The following is a 19,521-nucleotide window of genomic DNA, read 5'->3' on the forward strand; positions in this document are numbered from 1 at the left end:
CACACACGTAGCCACACACATGCGCACACGTGCACATGCGCACATACACTTTTGCCTTTGTTTCTACATCTTGTGTTCTAGGTCAGTGGTTCCTGCTCTCTTCTGCCACCTCCTTTGCTGTTGCTGTCGACATTCTTGTCCCATAATCTCTGGGTCACTACCTCTCTTTCTGTCCCGGCTTCTCACTCGCTGTCTCTCACTCACTCTTGTATGTATTCTTCTCATTCATCAAAACTCTTTCCACATCCCCCTCTTTATTGCTAAGTATTTCCCTCTGGGTCCCTCCCTCTTCGCCCACCCCCATACCCAGGTGGAAGTTTTCAACCAAATCAAAGGCAGGCAGGACAGAAGAAGCCGAAGCTGATGCTGACTCCTTCAGCACACACAGGGAGGGAGGGCGAGCCCCGGGGAAGTCTGGAAATCGTTACCCACCCCCTCCCCCTCTGCCGCTGGAGGTGGGCTGTCCAGGCAGAGGGCGGAGGCAGCTAAGAAGGCTGGGACCCTATAGGATGGGAGGGGTGTTTCTCGTGGATTCCCTGATGTGCTGGGTGACTCTGTCCTCTTTCCACTCTGTTTCTCTATCTCTGGGTCTCTGACACGCCCCCAGGTCTCAGCCCCTCGCTCTCTGCTGCCCGGTCTCTGGGTCTCAGACTCTAAACTCCGAATTTCTATTCCCCTCCCTCCCCACGCCTCCTACCCTCCTCTCCCTCTGGGTTCTCTCCCCACCATTTATTTGAGCTTTTGTCCCCTTCTTGGGGGTCTCTGCACTCTCTCAAAATCCCCGGTCCTCCATGCCTGGGTCTCTTCTGTCCATCCAGCCACACACTAATAGGCCCTTCATTGGCTGCGTTCAGGGTGGGCGGGTTCTGTCACCCGGGGCGACAGCAACAACAAGCCTGCTCCTGCTAGGCTACGGGGCAGGGGTGGGACCATGGCGGGTCGGACCCTAGCTCTGTGCTACGGTCACCCATGGTCCCCCATCTCTGGGACCGAGGCGCCTGGATCCTGGCCCAACTGGCATCTCACCAGCAGTGGCGTCGCCCAACACTTTATCCCGCCCGTGTCCTTCCCCCCGCCCACTGTGCAGGTGAGAGGACCCTAGCCTCTTGGCCAAGAGGAGACTGGGGTCCCAGACTCAAAGAGGAGCCTGGGGATCCAGACACCTTGCTGAGAGAAAGGGCGATTTGGGGCTTCGACTCCTGTCTGACTGAAAGAGGAGGGTCTCAGGGTCTGGGACCGAGAGAGGAGGCGCCAGCGAACCTAGATGCCTGGAACTGGCGGGAGGAAAGGGCTGAGAGCTGACCAGACTCCTGAGTCCTTTCAGCTGACTGCCCGCACCTTCTGCTCAGTCCACGGTCGCGGAGCCCCTGCCCCCGGCCGCAAAGCAGGATTTGCATATCTGGGCTTTCGACGAGGTCATCAGCAGATGGGAGACAACCTCGGGCTCAGCTTTCGTGCCTAAGACCCATGGAGGGCCCTACGCACAGCCCAAAGCCCCAGAACCTGCGAACCCCACCCGGACTGTGGGGATCAAGGATTTAGGGGAAAAAGTAAGGTTCCGGGATGCCCAGGTCCGGGGTAGACAGGGCTGGGGGCTGCACTGGAATCCCGTGCACCCTCACTCTGGGTATCCGCCTCGCCTTCTCTCAGCTCAGACATCGCGGCTGGCGCCTCCCTCTGATCACCAAGCACCAGTGCAGTGAGACCACGGCGCAGTACGGCTGCTGGCCGGACCTGGACCGGGGCCCCACCTCCTACTTTGGGCCCCAGCCCCTAGAGCTTGCGGACCACCACCGAGGGGGCCCTTCCCAGGTAGCAGAGAACCTCTGTGGCAGGATCTGGCAGAACTTTGAGCGCCTGGTCGGGGGGAGGGAGCTCAGAAGCTAGGAACCGGGCTGAGACCCTAGCGCCGGGTCAGAAGAAATTCTAAGTCTAGGGGCTAAAGAATGGGCCCGAATCTGAAGTTGCATAGACTAGGGGAGGGGTTTGGCACTTTAGAAACGGAGCCAGGAGGAGGCAGGGACTGGAAACCCGAAAGCCCAGCTCTGAGGCGGGTCTAGTAAATCCTGGGGCGGGCCTAGGAGCTAGGGGCGGAGCTACGCAGCCTAAAGTACTCGCGGGCGGAGCTCGAATATTCTGAGGCGGGTTTGGTACCGAAGAAAGGGCTGGCTTCTCCTCTTAGGGTAATGTAAGGAGGAATGGTTTCTGCTGAATTCCAGTGGCGGGACCAATCTAGGGGAGGAGCCAGGGAGGTCTTTCAGTGACTGGGGACTTGGCGGGCAGAATACTTGGATTTTGGAGGTGAGGCTAGTAAGGGTTTTGACTTGGGGCGCGAAGTTGAAGTGCTCTGACGTGCAATTGACCAAGGATTCTGATTCTGGGGGCGGGTATCAGGGCTTGGCTCAGACGGGCTGTTGAGACCCAAGAAAGAGGAATTCTCAGTCTGGCACCCAGGACATGGAAAGGATTATGAAAGTTTTCTTGCTCATTCCTCCTTCCCCGATCTTCCTCAGGCTTTAATCCCTTGGACCAAGAACCCCGAGCTGGCCGGCCGGCCTTTCACAATTTCTGACCGGGGTGTACTGGACCGCCATCAGCTCTATCTGACCACTTCGGCCCGGGACTTTCGGCCCTATTCGAAGTGAGCCTGGGTCCTCGCTTGGCCCCGTCCCCCTGCACAACCCCCGCAGAGGCTGGTGGGACGCCGAGTCCCCCGGTGTTGACTGCCCCTCTCTGAGTCAGTAGTCTCGGCCTTCAGTCCCTGCGCGGGCAAGAACCAGAAATTCAGACCCAGCCCCTACCTCTTTTAGCGCTCTGGTTTACTTAGTGTCAACTCTCAGGAACAAGGACCCTGCAAAGGGCCCAAGAGGAAGTTCCGGATCTGAGGGCATGGCCCTGAGAGTCTAAGGCCGGCCTCTTTTGGTGTTTGAGTCCCCAGATAATTCCCCAGTCCCAAGCCTCCTAAAGGGTCCCAGACTCCTACAAATGTGTCCTCGAGGATCCAGCTGTGCCCTCCCCATTCTGCCTCCACCCCAACCCAACAGGAAGGAGTTGTCATGCTATCCTCGCAAGGATTCGATGACCTCAAACTTCGGGGAGACGCCCCAGGCCGGCGGCCACAGCCAGAAGCAGCTGCCCTGTCCGTCCTCCTCTCGGCCACCCCAGCGGGCGAAAATCCGCTTGCCTCGCGGCCGCCCGGTAATACCCGTCGTGCCGCACCGCGGGGCGCTGACTCTGGCTCAGGAATCCTACAACCTCCCGCTGCACCCACTCCGCCGGCTGGACCGTTTCTGCCCGCTGGATCTGCCCTGGGGCGGCCCCCACTGGAAGCCGGTGTCAGGCATCTACAGCGTGCCTCATGCCTACCGCACCGAGAACTCCAACTACGGCAGCTCGAAGCCAGCGTTGGTCTGAATCAGTCCAGCCAGCCCCGCCCTGGACACGCCCCCGAGACGAGGCGGGGCCAAGCAAGCCTGGAAGACGGCGACTAGGGGCTCGCTGGGCGGGGCTAGAAGGGGGCCCGCCCATCCTGGTGCGGGACAGATCTCGGCCCTTGGGCGGGGCGAATCTAACATCCACTCAATTGCGGGGGCGGGACTGAGCCTGGAAAATGTACCTTGAGGCTGTAGGACGTGTCTTCTGCTGCCCAAGAGGCACAGCTTATCTTACTCGATGAGTTAAAGAGCCTAAATTACGCTCTTTGCTGGGTTGGTTCCGGCATCCTGGCTTTTGGGGCCCGAGTGTGGGGCAGGTGGGATTCCACTGAATCCTTTTTGGAGGGGCGGCGCGAGTGGACCCCCACTACCTCTGGCCACAGAATCCGATGTTGAAGCTACGCCCCTCCTAAGAAGTCGGACTCAGGCTTTGGCCGGAGGAGCAGGGTTGAGGCTGCAGCCAGTCACCATCGGAGAATTGTCAGAGGAGCTGTGCTGCAGCCTCTGTCGGGTCCCCTCGTGATGGGTAGAGGCGCGCTAAGGCAAGCGTTATAGCTGAGGGCCTGCAATATCCGATTTCCTGTACTCCCACCACGACCTCCCTAGCACCTGGGGAGTGAGTCTGTGAAGTCACCTTCTCCTTGGGTGTCTTCTGCTTCATGGTGCGGAAGCCACTCAGGGAGTGGGGGGGAGGGATGCACCATTGAGCCACTCTTGCCTCTCCCTGACCTTGTCTGCCTCTCGCCCCCGGGGAGATTAGTGTCCAGGTTACCCCACCATGCTGCCACCCCCGGTGGCCTTGCCGCCCCCACAGCCTGCAGGTATAAGACCAGGTAAACACAGCAAGGGAGGCACCAAGGATGGAGATGCTCCAGGTAAGTCTGTAGGGCCCCATGCGACTCCATCCAGGCCACAGTTGGCAGGAAGTGGGAGAGTCTGGGGACCTGGTGAAGAAGGCCTCTTTCTAGATGGGTGTGGGGAGAACAGTAGGCCGGCCGGCCGGAGGAGGACAACAGGTGGGGCCTGAGGTGTTGGGGTGTCTGGGGTCCCTGGGGATGGGAAATCCTTGAATGGAAGGTGGCAGGCACAGGAGCTGGGTCCCTGAACGTATGCATGCAGGGCTCGGGGGTGGGGTGAGTGCTCTGGCTGGCCCTGAGGCACTGGCCTTGTCCCAGGGGCTGCTGCTGTGGCTGCTGCTGGGTGTGGCCGGGGTATGGGCTTCCAGGGGGCCACTGCGGCCACTGTGCCAGCCCATCAACGCCACCCTGGCGGCTGAGAAGGAGGCCTGCCCTGTCTGTATCACTTTCACCACCAGCATCTGCGCCGGCTACTGCCCCAGCATGGTGAGCTGCCAAGGGCGGGTGGGTGCCACCAACTCAGCTCCAGGCAGATTATTCGGGGCCAGGCCCATAGAAGACCAGAAGTGGCACTGGGGGTGGAAGGGTGGCCTGCCGCCTGGGCAAGGGGCCGGGCAAGTGGGAGGGAGAGCACAGAGGGTCCCCTGGACGCCTGAGTCTGGGATCTGTGGGGTGCAGTGGGGGAGCTCGGCTCCACGGGGACACTCAATCTCCCCGCCCTCCAGAAGCGGGTGCTGCCTGCCATCCTGCCGCCCATGCCCCAGCGGGTATGCACCTACCATGAGCTGCGCTTCGCCTCCGTTCGGCTCCCCGGCTGCCCACCTGGCATGGACCCAATGGTCTCCTTCCCTGTGGCCCTCAGCTGTCACTGTGGGCCCTGCCGCCTCAGCAGCACTGACTGCGGGGGTCCCAGAACCCAACCCTTGGCCTGTGACCACCCCCCACTCCCAGACATCCTCTTCCTCTAAGGATGCCCCACTTCAGCCTCCCATGACCACCCTAACTCCCAGAACCAGCAGACGCTCCTCCCCTCCCTTCCCAATAAAGGCTTTTCAAACTGCGCTCCGGGGTTGTCTTTCTGGGGGCTCAGGCATGTGCACCCATTTGCGTGCACACACACACACACATACACAATGGGGCCAGTTTCAGAACCATTTTATACAAAGTCACAGTGTCAGAACTCTAGTAGAAAACGGGGCTGGGGGGTGGGGGGGAAGGGTGATCAGCTCAGGAGGTGTCCATGGTTTCACCTTCTGTGGGGAGAAGGAAAGCCACGTGGTCAGCGCGGCCCAGCAGGCAGGGCCAGGCCTCCCTCCTTCCTCTCCAGGGCAGGCACGGTGGGGGACACTCACTGAGCTCGTTGAAGAGGAAGGCATCTTGGTATTCCTTCATGTACTGCGTGGAGCGCGACTCGTCCAGGAAGAGCGAGTAGACCCGCTTGATGTCGTCCACCTGCACCTCGGTGCCCTGATGAAGGACACGAGACCTCAGGGGGGCCCCACCCAGGAGCCAGGTCATGTCCCACCATGGCTACCTCCTGGCTGTGGGCCCTACCGCTCCATCCCTCAGTTTCTTCAACTGTAAAATGGAATTAATGGCATCAACTGGCAGCCAACAGATATTTACCCAGCTCCTCATGTGTCAGGCTGGGAGCCAAAGAAATAAACCGAAGGGTCTGAAGTTCCCTGCCTTCAAAAACTTTTAAGTTCTGGGACTAAATGCAACCGCCCACGGAAAGCCCTGGGAGTAGCGTGCGGACCGCTCACTCCTCTGACGCTTGGTGGACTCGGCGGCTCACCTTGCGTTTCCGGCACACCAGGCTGGCAGCCGTGATGAGCTGGATGGCATAGCGCAGCGAGGTCTCCAGCCCGATGCGGGTCAGCACCGTGTAGGCGTCCTCACTCATCTCCACGTCTTCCTCCTCGCACCTGCGGGCAGGGAGGGGTGGGGGTGTTCAGCCAGGGACGGAGCCACAAGAAGTCAGAGTCCTCGGAAGCTAGAACAAGGAGTGAGAAGGGCCACCGAGGCAGGAGCTGGACCTCAACCTCGGGCCTCCCCCTTTCAGGGCTCTTTCCCCAGCGCCAGGCACCCGCACAGCCCCTCCCTTGTCCAAAGAGCCCCGCCCCCCCATCAGAGGCCACTGCTTGTATGCCGCGCCCAGCCCCGCTTCCCGCAGGCCCGGTGACGCCCCCGCAGGCCTCAGTGGTCCCCACGGGTCAAGCAGGGCGAACACCAGCCCCTCAGGCCAGCAGCCTGGTCCTGCCCGGAAGGCCCGGGGGTGGGGGTGGGGGTGCCCCGCCCGCCAGCCCGCACCGGATGCGAAGGATCTGCTTGGTGTCCTTCTCGCTGTAGGGGGCGGTGGAGACGATGAGCAGCCGGTCCAGCAGGTCAATGGGGATGCCGTGGGGGCTCTGGTAGCTGGTGCCCCGGATCCTGGGGCGGAGGAGGCAGGGAGGGCCGTCAGGGCGCCGCTCCCGGAACCGGGCTCCCCCTTCCCTACCCTCAGAACACCGCACCCACTCGCCCCCTCCGCCACAGCCCACTCACCGGCCCAGATACCGCTGAGCCTGCAGCTCCGGGCTGGCCACACCGCCTGACGCGGCAGCCGCCCCCTGACTGCGTCACTACCCCACCCACCCACCCCGGAGCCAGGCTGGTCTGAGCTAGAGACCGAGGTCTGGGATTACTGCATCAAGGTCCCACTCCTCTGCGAGACCGGAGACCCAGACCTCCACAAGGGAGGGACTGGGCCCACCCTGTACCCCCACTGCACCTAGCCCAGCATAAGGTCAGGCACGTGGCGGGTGCCAGGAAATAGCAGATTCCTGTTATGTGTGGGAGCTGTGATCTGTAACTGGGGCGATCAATTAGCAAGTACTGAACCACTGCCCGTGGAGGAAACAGTTAACACATGGCTATGTTCTTGGCAGCCTCTGTCACAATTTTTGGCCACCAGATAGCCTGGTTTCAGGTGTTTCTGTTTAAAGACACCGATTCAGTATATATTATTGACTTCTCATGCTGAACTCATGCCCACAGCCTCTGAACTTGTGCCTGGCAGATGCTATCTAACAAGTGTTTTCTCCATACGGCCCATCCCTGCTGTGCTCAAAGACATTAGACAGCTGGGGGACATTTTATGATTTGTTTAATTTTTTGGCTGCTCCACACAACATGTGGAATCCTAGTTTCCCAACCAGGGATGGAACCCTTGCTTCCCTGCTTTGAAAGTGTGGACTCCCAACCACTTGACTGCCAGCAAAGTCCCCTAGGGGATATTTTAAACTGCAAAATCATCAGGAACAAACAGCATACAGTGTGATGCCTGTGGCAACAAGTACATCAGGAAAAGGACACTTGATTACAGCAGGTGCGCTGAAACTAGGAGGCAGAGCATTGCCTGCTTTGATCTCGCCTGGACTGTCTGCTGTGAGCCATTCAATTTTTCCCTGCTCTGCACACGTCTGTGAAGGACTGCCAAAGTGTGGCAAATATCGATTTGGGGGCTACAGATCATCTGTAGCGAGTAAGCAGAATCACAAATATGAAATCTGCAGGATGAGGAGTGACTGGGTTTGCAGTCTCTCACAGGTGATGCCCCTGATCCCATGGCCTGACCTGCAGCTGATACAAACACGCTCATTTGGACACCAAACTCCAGCCCTGCTGCCTTCCACATGTGACCCTGGGCAAGTCCCCGGGCCTTGCTGTCTCCCATCTTGAAAACAGGGCTGTGGGAACTCCTTGGTGGTCCAGTGGTTAGGACTCTGTGCTTCCACTGCAGGGGGCACAGGTTTGAGTCCTGGTTGGGAAACTAAGATGTGGCAAGCCGTGTGGCATGGCCAAAAAATAAAATAAAATTAGTAAGATAAGGGGCTTCCATGGTGGTCCAGTGATTAAGACTCCAAGCTTCCACCACAGGGGGGCGCGGGTTAGATTCCTGGTTGGTGAACTAAGATCCCACAGGCCCTGCAGTAGGCGTTTTGCGGCGAGAGGAATGGAACGGAATGGGGCAGAGAAAGTATCTAGCTCCTGAGCTCCTTTTGAGGAAAGGCTGAGCCAAAAGCCAGGGACAACCTGCCCATTATCCTGGCAGTCGCGCCCCTTTCGTCCCTGTGCTTCAGCTGGCAAGGCCGCAGTCATGCACCTGAGCAGCCCCGGGCACTAGGTCCAGGCGGCTGTGCTGGGTGCATCCCTCAGGCCCCCGGCTCTCTTGAGCTCTCTGCCCCCCACTCCCTTCCTGTGGACTTTTGAAGATGAGGTGAGGAAGAGCCAGCAGACAGAACCGGGCACAGCAAAACCATAAGGCAGAGGTTCCCAAATTTTATGGTATCTGGTACTCTTCCTGCCTCAAGGATTTTTCCACTGTATCCTTAGGTCAAGAGAAATACAAAGCTGCGTTCCCTTTATTTCTCTTCAGCAGTGAGGTATAAGTGACTTGCTCCCTGTTCTCCCAGGGGCCTCCTCAGGGGCCGGCGGGGGCTCACCGGGTGATGCCGCGGTTGGTAGCCATGATGAGGACAGGCGCCATGTCACTCTCCAGAGCCCGGTTGAGGAAGGAGAAGCTCTCAATGTCCAGCATGTGGACCTCGTCGATGAACAGCACCTGGGGGCCGTTGGGCAGGTGTCAAGCCCACCTCCTGCGCCCCTCTTCTCCCGCGTCCCCCCACCTGGCCTGGCCGGGGTACTCACGCCAGGGATGATCTCCGCCTTGCCCTCCTCCCGCCACTCGGCCACCTTGGCATTGATCTGCTCTCGGACTTCGGACTTGATCTCCCCTGTGTCGCCTGTGGGAGGTGGGGTGGTGGGGGGAAGGGTGTGAGAGAGGAGAAGGGATCCAGGGCCGGGGGTGGGGGAGGAGGATGGACGAAGGCAGAGAGAGACGGGACGCCGGGGACACAGAAAGCAAGCCGGTAGTGGTGACGTGACAGCGGCCAGGGACTCAGAGACATCCAGAGAGGCAACAGAGGGGGAGAGACGAACCAAACCACAGGTGGACAACGGCGGAAGACGGCAAAGAGGGATGGAGGCAGGGGAAACACCAGGCCGTCCTGGAGCATGGCGGGGAGGGGAGGGAGCCACCCGGTGGGGGTGGACGGATGGGCCTCACCTGAGAAGAGGGCCAGGAAGCCCTGGGTGCGGGAGTTGATGACGTCGATCTCGTGGAGGGACACCGTGTGCACCACCTCCTTGCGTTTCTGCAGCTCCCCGTCTGGGCACTGCACGAACTTGGTCTATGCAGCCGGGGCGGGGTTTGGGGTAGACCAGGACAGGAAAGAGCATGAAGCGGGGGCCCCGGGGGGCTGTCGAGGGGGTTATGCAGAAACCCCAGGCCTGAGGGGTAAAGACTCGGGCAGCCCAGAGCACTGAAGGATACAGGGGTTCCTGGAGGACCCCAGAAACCAGGAAGCTGAGGGTTCCTGGCTGTCTTGGAGGGTACGGGGAAGCACCAGGAGGGCCAGGGACACAGGGCTGGGGTGACAGGAGGGTCCAGACCCTGTGGGCGCTGGGGGGATGGGGGAGAGAGAGACATGCTGGTGCCTGGGTGAGGGGACCCAGGAGCCCTGCCCACCTGGGAGCCCATGGCGTCATAGTCGCGAGCGCGTGTGAAGGAGCGTCCCAGCTTGGAGATCTTGCCTGTGGCCTTGTCGATGGTGATCACGTCCCTGCAGGGGAAGGAGGGCAGGGGTGAGGAAACGAAGGGCCAGAGCCCCCCTACCTGGCCACCGGTGTGGCCCCCACTGCTCACCCGGCCTGAACCTTGTCCTTGGTCAGGGACTCGATCATCTTGGTGCCCAGGTCATATATGGTCTCCATCTCTGTGGTCTTGAGGGTCAGCTTGCCGACTTTGGAGCCCTGAGGGGTAACAGGTGAGGGGTTTAGAGGGGGCCCTGATGTCTCCCCAGCACAGCTTCAGAACCAGTATGACACGGGGCAGTGCTGGGGGCTTGATGAAGATATCCACTGTCACAGCCTCGGTGACAGCTTTGTGGGTATGTGCATGTCAAAACCTAAAATCCTGAAAACCTTCTGGGGCATGGTTTATTGGAGGTCAGTTGCACCTTAATAAAGCTATTATTAAAAATCCAGTAAAGGGCACTTGCCTGGAAGTCCAGTGGATAAGACTCTGTACTCTTAATGCAGGGGGCCCAGTTTTGATCCCTGGTCAGGGAACTAGATCCCATATGCCACAACTAAGACCTGGCTCAGCCTAAATAAATAAATTAAAACTAATAAAGGAACAAACAGGGACTTCCCTGGTCGCCCAGTGGTTAAAACGCCACACTTCCCATCAGGAGGCGTGGGTTTGATCCCTGGTTGAGAAACTGAGATCCCACATGCTGTGAGCACTGCCCCCTGCCCCCAAAGAGAAACAAACAAAAACCTAAAAGACAAAATCTGTAAAAACAACAAGTACCTGAGGTCCCACTGAAGGGTCAAGGGGGGGTCCCACTCTAACATTTGTTTTTCATACCCAAATGAAAGGTGGTCTTTTGTTAACCACAAACCCAGAAGAACACAGCTAAACACAGCTAAGACAACAAAAATGCCACAGCCCATCCCCAGAGATAAGCTAAGAAAATAAAAATGCCACACACCCTCCCCACCAGATAAGCTAAGAAAACAAAATGTCACACCCCCCAACAAGATAAACAGTCACCAAGTCGGGGCTTTTTCCAATGTCCTGTCTCACCTGTTTCCTGGAGTTGTTTCCATAGCGAGATGCTCCCTTTGTAGGGACAGGTGGCAGGTGGGTTTGGGTAGGGAGTTAAAGGGAGTTTTGGTGGTTCATTTTCAGTTTTTCGTTTTGGCTGTGCTGGGTCTTGGCTGGGGCATGCGGATCTTAATTCCCTGACCAGGAATTGAACCCAGGCCCCCCGCATTGGAAGCACAGAGTCCCAGCCACTGGACCACCAGGAAGTCCCTGGTTGTTCATTTTGATGAGGATATATCCACGGATTTCTTCTGTAATCTCTTTAAACTCTGATTTAAAGAACTATCTGGGGAATAGCTTTCCCTATACTTAAAGAGTCTCCTACCATGTTTGTTCTTTTTCCCCCACCGTGTTTTTAAAATTCAAAATTTAATTGCCAATAGAGAAGACTAATTTAGGAGGCTGTTACAAGTGCTAAAAGGGCAGTTGACCACAATTATTCACTTTAAGTCTATTTCCACTGAAACTGAGAAGCTAATGAAAAAGAGGAGGGTGTTCCTACAAGACACAGAAACAGAAGGTAGATTTGAAGCAATTTTAGATCTTCTTTTATTTAGCATTTTATTAACACCTGTAACTTAATATTTAACAAAGAACTACAAACACGGATGAACCCCGAAGACATACACAAAAAGTCATATATTGTCGGATTCCATCAGAGGCAAATCCATTAAGACAGGAAGTAGACGTGTGGTTGCTAGGGACGGCAGGTGGGGTGGGAGGGGAGGAGGAGAGACTCTGAAAGGGTTGATGGTTAGTTTATGTTACATGATTTTATGTCGGTGAAAAACAAGAGACCTACAGAAAAACTGTAAGACAGAGAGAGAGATGAAGAGGAAACCAGACTATAAACGAAGGCTTAGAAGACATGAAGTTTTTAAAATGGGCAATCTTGGAATTCACAGTTGGGTGATAAAAGCTAACAAAACTCAAACAGGTGAGGGTGGCTATTTATATGGGGTACTGCAGAAAGAGGCAGAAGGAAGGGGCAGGGGTGGGGGTGCTGGCTAAGTTTTAGGGTTTTTTAAATCTTTTTTTAAAGATTTATTTTTTTTGGTATGTGGACCATTTTTTAAAGTCCTTATTGAATTTGTTACAATATTGCTTCTGCTTTGTCTTCATTTTATGGCTGAGCAGCACATAGGATCTTAGCTCCCTGACCAGAGATTGAATCTGTGGTGGAATTGCGGAGAGTAGACGGGGACGACAGAGAATGAGATGGCTGGATGGCATCACTGACTCGATGGACATGAGTTTGAGTGAACTCCGGGAGTTGGTGATGGACAGGGAGGCCTGGCGTGCTGTGATTCATGGGGTCACAAAGAGTCGGACACGACTGAGCGACTGAACTGAACTGAACTGAACCACTGGACCTGGAGAAGACAATGGCAATCCACTCCAGTACTCTTGCCTGGAAAATCCCATGGACGGAGGAGCCTGGTAGGCTGCAGTCTATGGGGTCGCTAAGAGTCGGACACGACTGAGCGACTTCACTTTCACGCACTGGAGAAGGAAATGAATGGCAAGCCACTCCAGCATTCTTGCCTGGAGAATCCCAGGGACGGGGGAGCCTGGTGGGCTGCCATCTACGGGGTCACACAGAGTTGGACACAACTGAAGTGACTTAGCAGCAGCAACCACTGGACCACCAGGAAAGTCCTGTTAATTAATTCTTAATGGAGTACAGTTAAGGTAATGCTGCTGTTGCTGCTGCTGCTAAGTCGCTTCAGTCATGTCCGACTCTGTGTGACCCCGTAGACGGCAGCCCACCAGGCTCCCCCGTCCCTGGAATTTTCCAGGCAAGAACGCTGGAGTGGGTTGCCATTTCCTTCTCCAGTGCGTGAAAGTGAAAAGTGAAAGGGAAGTCGTTCAGTCGTGTCCGACTCTTAGTGACCCCATGGACTGCAGCCTACCAGGCTCTTCCGTCCATGAGATTTTCCTGGCAAGAGTACTGGAGTGGGGTGCCATTGCCTTCCCCAAGTTGAGGTACTAGGATTTATAAATCCAATGGGTCTGTAAGCCTAACTATTAGGAATTAACTGTGAGAAAGACCTCCTCTGTCATTCCATCGCTTGGTTTTTTTTTTTTTTTTGAAGTACAGTTGATTTACAATATTGTGTTAATTTCTGCCGTACAGCAAAGTGATTCAGTTAGACATACATATGTTCTTTTCCATATCCTTTTCCATTGTTCCACTACTTAGCTCACAGTGCCCCTCACAAATGGACAAACCACCATCAATTCAACCGACCTACTCTTGCCTGCATATGGATGACTCTAAGCTGCATCTTGAACCTTCCATGGGATTCTGACCTCGGTGCAGACCCGGCACCCCCACCCTCCAGCCCTTGGGGTAGCCTAGACTTGGGAGCAGACTCACCGTCCCCGTGGCTGGTCGATCAATCTGGATCTCCACCACCTCCCCTTCGATGATCTCGGTCTCCTCCCTGGCGAGAGAACAGATCTAAGGAGATAGCCCACGGCCTGGGCCCTCAGGAACTGCTCACCCCTGTGGGCCCCGGGCGCAGGACGAGCTGGCATCCCTCAGGAGCGTCCCAAGGCTGCTGGGTGCTACCATCACTCCTGCTTACTTGATGCGCACGCCGATGGAGCGCCGGAAGGCCTGGGTTAGTGCCTCTGTCTTGCTCATCTCCAGGGAGAAGATCTCACTGCCTGCAATGGCTGTGAATGGGGTGTCGGGGCCCAGGGCCTGCGCCATGCCTGGGGAGGAGGGGAGGCAGTTTGGGTAGGTGGTCCAGGCACCAGGTCCCCAACACCTCCCCAACCAGCTTTTCTCCTTCTTCAGACAGGAGGAGCAGGAGAGAAGGGCTGGGTGCTGCGGGGCAGACAGGGAGACTTGGAGAAAGCAAGCGATGGAGGGCCATGTTGGGAGGCCCTGGGTTGGAACCCCACGCTTCCCAGACCATAAACTTTATGACTCGACAATCATGCCGGACCTGCCTCCCAAACTCTCAGAGCTGTTTAGCCTCAGAGCTTGGGGGAGATAAGCAGGGGTGGAGGTAAAGGGCTAAAAGAGAAGTTAAAGAGAGACTGTGCAGGTTCGAATCCTGGCTTCAATGCTTAGCACCAAGTTATCTTAAGAAGCCTAAGCTGCTCCCCAAGCCAGTCTGCCCCTCTGGGTAATGGGAACCATAACATAACAAGCGCTGGCAGCGGATGACATTGCTGCATAGGAGCAATGATGAGGGCGGGCAGGCAGGCCCTGGTGCTCAACCGTGACCCCGACATGTGACCAGGGACCAGCATAAGGAAGGGCCTCCTCTATGGTCTGGGGTCGGCTGGCAGACAGCAGGCGGTTCCTGCCATCACTCCAAGCTCCAGGCCTCTTTGCCAGCTCCCCTTCCTGAGGGCTCTGCTCAGCTCTGAGCCAAGTCTCCCAGACAGGAAGTCACTGAACCCTCCTGACCAGTGCGAGCTGGCAACTCTTCCTGGTCCCCGTTCCAGAGGCATGCCACACTCTGCGCCTGGGTATCGTGCTCCCTGCTGTCTGTCCAAGAGACTCCCAGACTGCCTGCGAGTCTCAGTTCCAGTACTGACTCACCTGGGATGTCCCTCCTGACAACTGCCACCCCATTCTCTCCCCATCATCCTTCATCGGAGAAGCCTCCTCTGTTCTTTACAGGGACAGGACAGTGTTCACGAACACCTGCCGCAGGCTGCAAGCCCCTTAACGTCAGGACTTTGGTCTTAATCATCTTGGTGTCCCCAAGTGTGAGTGTCACCTTTTCTTAACTGAGGACCTAGCTGTTACCTTGAGTCTCACTGCCTGGCCCCACAGCCCAGGCACAAAGGTGAGAGTGAGTGGGGAGAGAGGAGAGTCCAGGAAACCTTCACCAAAGAAAAGATGCAGAGTGCGGTTTTGAAGGATAGATAAGAGCTCAACAAGGATAAGGGGCTGCTGCTAAGTCGCTTCAGTCATATCCGAAGTCATGTGCGACCCCAGAGACGACAGCCCACCAGGCTCCCCCGTCCCTGGGATTCTCCAGGCAAGAACACTGGAGTGGGGTGCCATTTCCTTCTCCAGTGCATGAAAGTGAAAAGTGAAAGTGAAGTCGCTCAGTCGTGTCTGACTCTTAGCGACCCCATGGACTGTAGCCCAGCAGGCTCCTCTGTCCAGGGGATTTTCCAGGCAAGAGTACTGGAGTGGCTTGCCATTGCCTTCTCCGAGGATAAGGTACAGTTGTGAGTAAAAAGCTCTTAAATCACTAATGGATTGCAAAAGAGACTGCTTGTTGTCTATATAATGCTCATCTTTCACATCTTCTTTTGTTCCAGAATGCCCATTTCACTAAGGTCGCAGCAGTTCCAATTAAAACATAAAAAAAAGTTTTAATGCCTCTCTCTCTCCTGTGCAGTAGTGTGGTCATTAAGTTCGAGTCAACAAAATATAAGCAAGAGAATGTGGGTGCCCTGAGATAGCTGTTTAAAAGGAGCAACCTCTAGGAGGTACACCCTCATTGCAATGCCTTTCTCCTTCTTCTTATATGGAGTATGGGTGGGATGATTGGAGCATAGGCCACCTTTTTGAAACCCGAGGTGTCCCTGACATGGAAGCAAGTGATCTGGAGGCAAGAAGGTAGGAGCCCTCACAGGACTGCTCAACAAACCTGAAGTGGCCTATGTTCATATTCTTCTACGTGACAGAACAAACCCTTAGTGTTTAAGGCACTGCCATTTTGTGCTGTCTGTTAGACATGGCTGAACCTGACCCTGACTTACATGGGAGGATCATCCAGTGAGGCCAAAAGAGCTACTGCCTGGAGAAGTGCCTTACCCATGGCAATGGCTGTCTTCCCAGTGCCTGGCTGGCCAGCGATGAGAACCGCCCGGCCAGCAATCTTCCCTTCTCGGATCATCTCCAGCACCACACCGGCTGCCCTCCGGGCCGCCAGCTGGCCCACCATGCCCTGGGAAGCCTGGGGGTAGGAGGTGACAGAACATTTAAGGAAGGTGACTTTCTACTGAGCTGCTACTGCATTTCTACCACTTTCAGGCCCAAACTGTTGGCTGGGACTTCAGAAAAAAAGGCTTTTCTCCATCTCCATCTTTTAGAGACCTGTGTGTGGCTGAATTTTATAAATACAGCACAGCCGAAGATCTGGAAGATCATAACACAGTCCCTGCATTCCCCAGAGCCCTGGGTCCCCTCCATCTGAGGCTTCCCTGGAGCAGCCCTCCCAGCCCTCCTAGCCTGACCCCCTGGGCTCTACCTGCCGTGGCTCCAAGGCATCATCGAGTCCCAGCCCACGGATGTGGGAGTGAGCACCTGCATGAGGGGAAAGAACCAGAAGACACGGTTACCGGCCAGCTCCTGTCAATGTGTGGTGTGAGGGGTTGGGGCCTGGCATGGTCCACCCCACCCCACCCCGGGGCATCTGATCTGCTATGGAACTCAGGATCCTCCCTGCTTAGATAGGGCGAGAGATGGGTGGATGGTGTGCAGGACCTCCCCATCTTGGGGGTCCTGGGTAGGTGGGCTCTCTCAAGGGCACAGGGCCCAGGCAGGCACTAGGGCCCATTCCGGATCCACGCTCACTCACCGATACGCTCAATCCGTGTCACATCACGGATCTCTGGAACCTTGGTTGTGGCTGTCTGGGGTTGGAGGAAGAGGCGTCAGTACAGACTTTGTGGTCCTAGCTGTCCCTCCTGCCCCCCTCCCATGAAACAGTCCTTTTCTCTCCTCCCCAAAGGGAGGCTGGCAGCCCAAACACCAGACCCTCCTTGGCAATCACCCACTATGGCTGGTGGGTTGACCCCATGACACTGTCAGTCCCAGTTCTCTGTCACTGGGCCTCTCCATGTGCAGGCCCCTGGGTCCTGCTCCCCCCACCCTCCTCACTGAATTACATCAAGCATCAGTCATCAAGGGAGGCCCTCCCTCACCTCAGCCCCTGCCTGGATAGTTCTAGGGTCTCTGGATACACAAGCAGAAGGGCCTCCCCTGGTAAGTCAATCTCACGCCCACAAGAGAGACTGTTGGATCAATGTTCTCGGCTCTAATGGATGCTCTATCCCATGAAGGGCACAGCACAAATCTCATTGCTTTACCTCAGGGTTCAGTGTTTGGGGTTTGAATGAATGACATCCTGAGCTTATTCAACAAGCAGGTACTGAGGCCGCTTGTGTCCCCAGCTCTCCAAAGAGCAAAGTCAGACACTATCCCTTCTCACAAAGAGGGGAGAGATCAGTAAACACTGCCTGGGATAATTCAAGAACCTAGGGGAGATCCTCCCAGATACTCATGGCAGTGTTATTCATAACCTAAAATATCCATCACTGGATGAACAGATAAACAAAATACGGGTAGCCATATAACATAATATTATTCAGCTATAAAAAGGTATGAACCTCTGATCCACACTCCAAGGGTAAACCTTGAACACACTATGCTGAGTCAAAGAAGCCAGACACAAAAGGTCACCTGTCATATGATTCTATTTATATGCAATGTCCAGAATAGATAAATCCGGAGATATAAAGCAGATCAGTGGCTCTCCAGTGTGAATACAAAAAGGAGGCCTAAGAAACCAGCATACTGACCCAACTCCTTGGCCACCTGCCCACAACCCTGTGTCTGCTCACAGGTCTCTTAACCAGAAGGAGAGGAGATACATAGGACCCAAGGAAAATCCTCCTCTCTCTGGAACCAAGAGTTCAGACTTCCTGATCACTATGAGGTCACATGCCTCCTCCCTTGCTGTTTGTGACCCTTCCTGCTCACTCTTCCTCACAGGAGGCTGGTCACTGCCCCCAGACCACTACCAGAAGACTGAGAACATACTTCCACTCACCTCTACACAGCCTAGCAGACACTACTTGACACATAAGAGACACTGATCCAGGAATCCCAACCTTTAGCCATCCCAACATAAACAGATCTGCCTCCTACAAAACCTTTCCTTTCACCATAAGCCTCTCCTACCCCCTGCTGCCCACTGATGCCATGGACACAGAGGTCATTGCAAAATTCTGCCCCTACCATCCCCTCACACTTCCAGTGCTTTATCCACACCCATGGGAACTGTGTCTCAGGAGGGTGGCCACTGCCCTTTCCTCTTCCACTTCACCATCCAATCCCCTTTGCCATGGCAACAGAAACCAAGTTATAGTTCAGACCTCAGGCACCGTCTCATCTCCATCCTAGCCCCATCTTGACTGGGGTTACCATGGCGACTGAGGCCTCGGGGAAGCCATGTCCAACCCCCAAGCTAAGGCTACATCCTTTCTTTATTCAGATGTTTTTCAGAAAAGCACTTGGGGCCTCGCCCAGTATACTTGGTCTCTCCTTTACGGAGTTCACACGTATTCATTCAAGTGATAACTTATTGAGCATCCACACTGGGCATGCCCTGATGAAGTGCTGGGAATATGAAAACAGTTGAAACAGTTCCCTGACAAGATCTCAAGTCTCTGTGCCCCCAACCATTTTCGACTCTGCGTTCTCAACACTCTTTCTTTTGGCTCAAGACTCAGTAAGCAACTCCACGATCTGAAGCTCATACGGCAGGTCCACGCCGTGTTTCTCCCATGTACTCAGGTACCACTCACACCATCAACAACCCAAGACTGTTGTATGGCTTGGAGCCCAAGACAAAGACACTACAACCTTTGCTTTGAAGAGCACTGTGTTCTCCAGGTCGAATTCATCCTCCCAGTCCTCCAGTCCTGGCAGGGAGGACATGGACAAAGTCTTCATGGATCTAAGAAAAGTCAGACACTATCCCTTCTCACAAAGAGGGGAGAGATCAGTAAACACTGCCTGGGATAATTCAAGAACCTAGGGGAGATCCTCCCAGATACTCAGGAGGCTGAACCTAATTCTTAGATCCGACTTCAAAGCAAAGGACTGCAGAACTGGCCACTGGTTGCGCCCAAAGGATTGCAAGTTGGAGTTCCTACAAGATGATGGAGTCGGACATGACCACTGATACCTTACATATTCACTCGAACCCAGGATGCCGGGATCCTAGTCTCTTCTTTTTTCCTCCCTCAGATCCAGAAGCCCGGGCCCCCAGCTCCCTCCTTCCTCAGAACCAGGAGTCAAGGTCCTCAGCCTCCTCTCCACTAAGATCCAAGAGTCCCCGTCCAGCCCCCTGCTTGAGACTCCTCAGCCCTCAGCACGCCGACACTCACCACGGTTGCCATGATGCTCACCAACCGCCAATATCCTAGCGGAAACGGAAACGCGCTAGGAACGAAGTGTTCTGGCCCCTCTAGACTGCCAAGTCATCCAAAAATCTCGGTGGTTCTTTATAAATATGCAAACTCTCCTGGTGGGGCGTGGTGTCACTTTTTAGGCCCCGCCCACGCGCCGAGGCCGCGTCCTTTCCTCTCGCCTCCTGGCTCCTCCTCCTTTTACCCAGAGCCTCCTTGCTAAGGCGATTGCAAAATTTTAACACTTCTTCGGGCAACCACACGTTCCCCACGCTTCCTTTCCTCCTTATCGACCGCCTTCCCTCCCACTCCAACTCTGGGGCCTCAAGCTTCGGAT

At 55.6% G+C, this 19,521-nt stretch overlaps 3 protein-coding genes across 3 annotated transcripts; 2 read left to right on the plus strand and 1 right to left on the minus strand.

Moving 5' to 3' along the window:
* The first annotated feature begins 74 nt into the window (after positions 1 to 74).
* On the plus strand, positions 75 to 3,436 carry SAXO3 (stabilizer of axonemal microtubules 3). Its single transcript, XM_055411643.2, has 5 exons — positions 75 to 1,087; positions 1,350 to 1,550; positions 1,651 to 1,812; positions 2,514 to 2,641; positions 3,045 to 3,436. The coding sequence occupies exons 1-5, from the start codon at positions 932 to 934 to the stop codon at positions 3,412 to 3,414; spliced, it is 1,017 nt and encodes a 338-aa protein (XP_055267618.1). The 5' UTR covers positions 75 to 931; the 3' UTR covers positions 3,415 to 3,436.
* A 10-nt stretch (positions 3,437 to 3,446) lies between these two features.
* LHB (luteinizing hormone subunit beta) lies at positions 3,447 to 5,353 on the plus strand. Its single transcript, XM_055411645.2, has 2 exons — positions 3,447 to 4,777; positions 5,017 to 5,353. The coding sequence occupies exons 1-2, from the start codon at positions 4,505 to 4,507 to the stop codon at positions 5,257 to 5,259; spliced, it is 516 nt and encodes a 171-aa protein (XP_055267620.1). The 5' UTR covers positions 3,447 to 4,504; the 3' UTR covers positions 5,260 to 5,353.
* A 77-nt stretch (positions 5,354 to 5,430) lies between these two features.
* Positions 5,431 to 19,475, minus strand: RUVBL2 (RuvB like AAA ATPase 2). The gene is made up of 15 exons (XM_055411642.2): positions 19,164 to 19,475; positions 16,568 to 16,622; positions 16,238 to 16,293; positions 15,802 to 15,943; positions 13,598 to 13,727; positions 13,387 to 13,453; positions 10,041 to 10,147; positions 9,864 to 9,957; positions 9,402 to 9,525; positions 8,984 to 9,078; positions 8,779 to 8,897; positions 6,605 to 6,724; positions 6,090 to 6,219; positions 5,644 to 5,758; positions 5,431 to 5,544 (listed from the first exon to the last, which is right to left on the minus strand). Exons 1-15 carry the CDS (start codon positions 19,173 to 19,175, stop codon positions 5,519 to 5,521), a joined length of 1,392 nt encoding a protein of 463 aa, XP_055267617.1. The 5' UTR covers positions 19,176 to 19,475; the 3' UTR covers positions 5,431 to 5,518.
* Positions 19,476 to 19,521: the final 46 nt, after the last annotated feature.

The sequence above is a fragment of the Moschus berezovskii genome, chromosome 22, assembly GCF_049115385.1.
Source record: "Moschus berezovskii isolate FMDL1 chromosome 22, NW_MosBer_1.0, whole genome shotgun sequence".
NCBI lineage: Eukaryota > Metazoa > Chordata > Mammalia > Artiodactyla > Moschidae > Moschus > Moschus berezovskii.

Bases quoted from the DNA above. Each gene is read 5' to 3' on its own strand.
- SAXO3 (XM_055411643.2), top strand. From the start codon at position 932: ATGGCGGGTCGGACCCTAGCTCTGTGCTACGGTCACCCATGGTCCCCC. The intron at 1,088-1,349 runs GTGAGAGGACCC...CCTTCTGCTCAG, and splicing joins TCCCCCCGCCCACTGTGCAG to TCCACGGTCGCGGAGCCCCT. The intron at 1,813-2,513 runs GTAGCAGAGAAC...GATCTTCCTCAG, and splicing joins ACCGAGGGGGCCCTTCCCAG to GCTTTAATCCCTTGGACCAA.
- RUVBL2 (XM_055411642.2), bottom strand. The intron at 9,526-9,863 runs GTGGGCAGGGCT...CCGGCTGCATAG, and splicing joins ATGACGCCATGGGCTCCCAG to ACCAAGTTCGTGCAGTGCCC. The intron at 5,545-5,643 runs GTGAGTGTCCCC...TTCTCCCCACAG, and splicing joins CTTCCTCTTCAACGAGCTCA to AAGGTGAAACCATGGACACC.
- LHB (XM_055411645.2), top strand. From the start codon at position 4,505: ATGGAAGGTGGCAGGCACAGGAGCTGGGTCCCTGAACGTATGCATGCA. The intron at 4,778-5,016 runs GTGAGCTGCCAA...CCCGCCCTCCAG, and splicing joins CCGGCTACTGCCCCAGCATG to AAGCGGGTGCTGCCTGCCAT.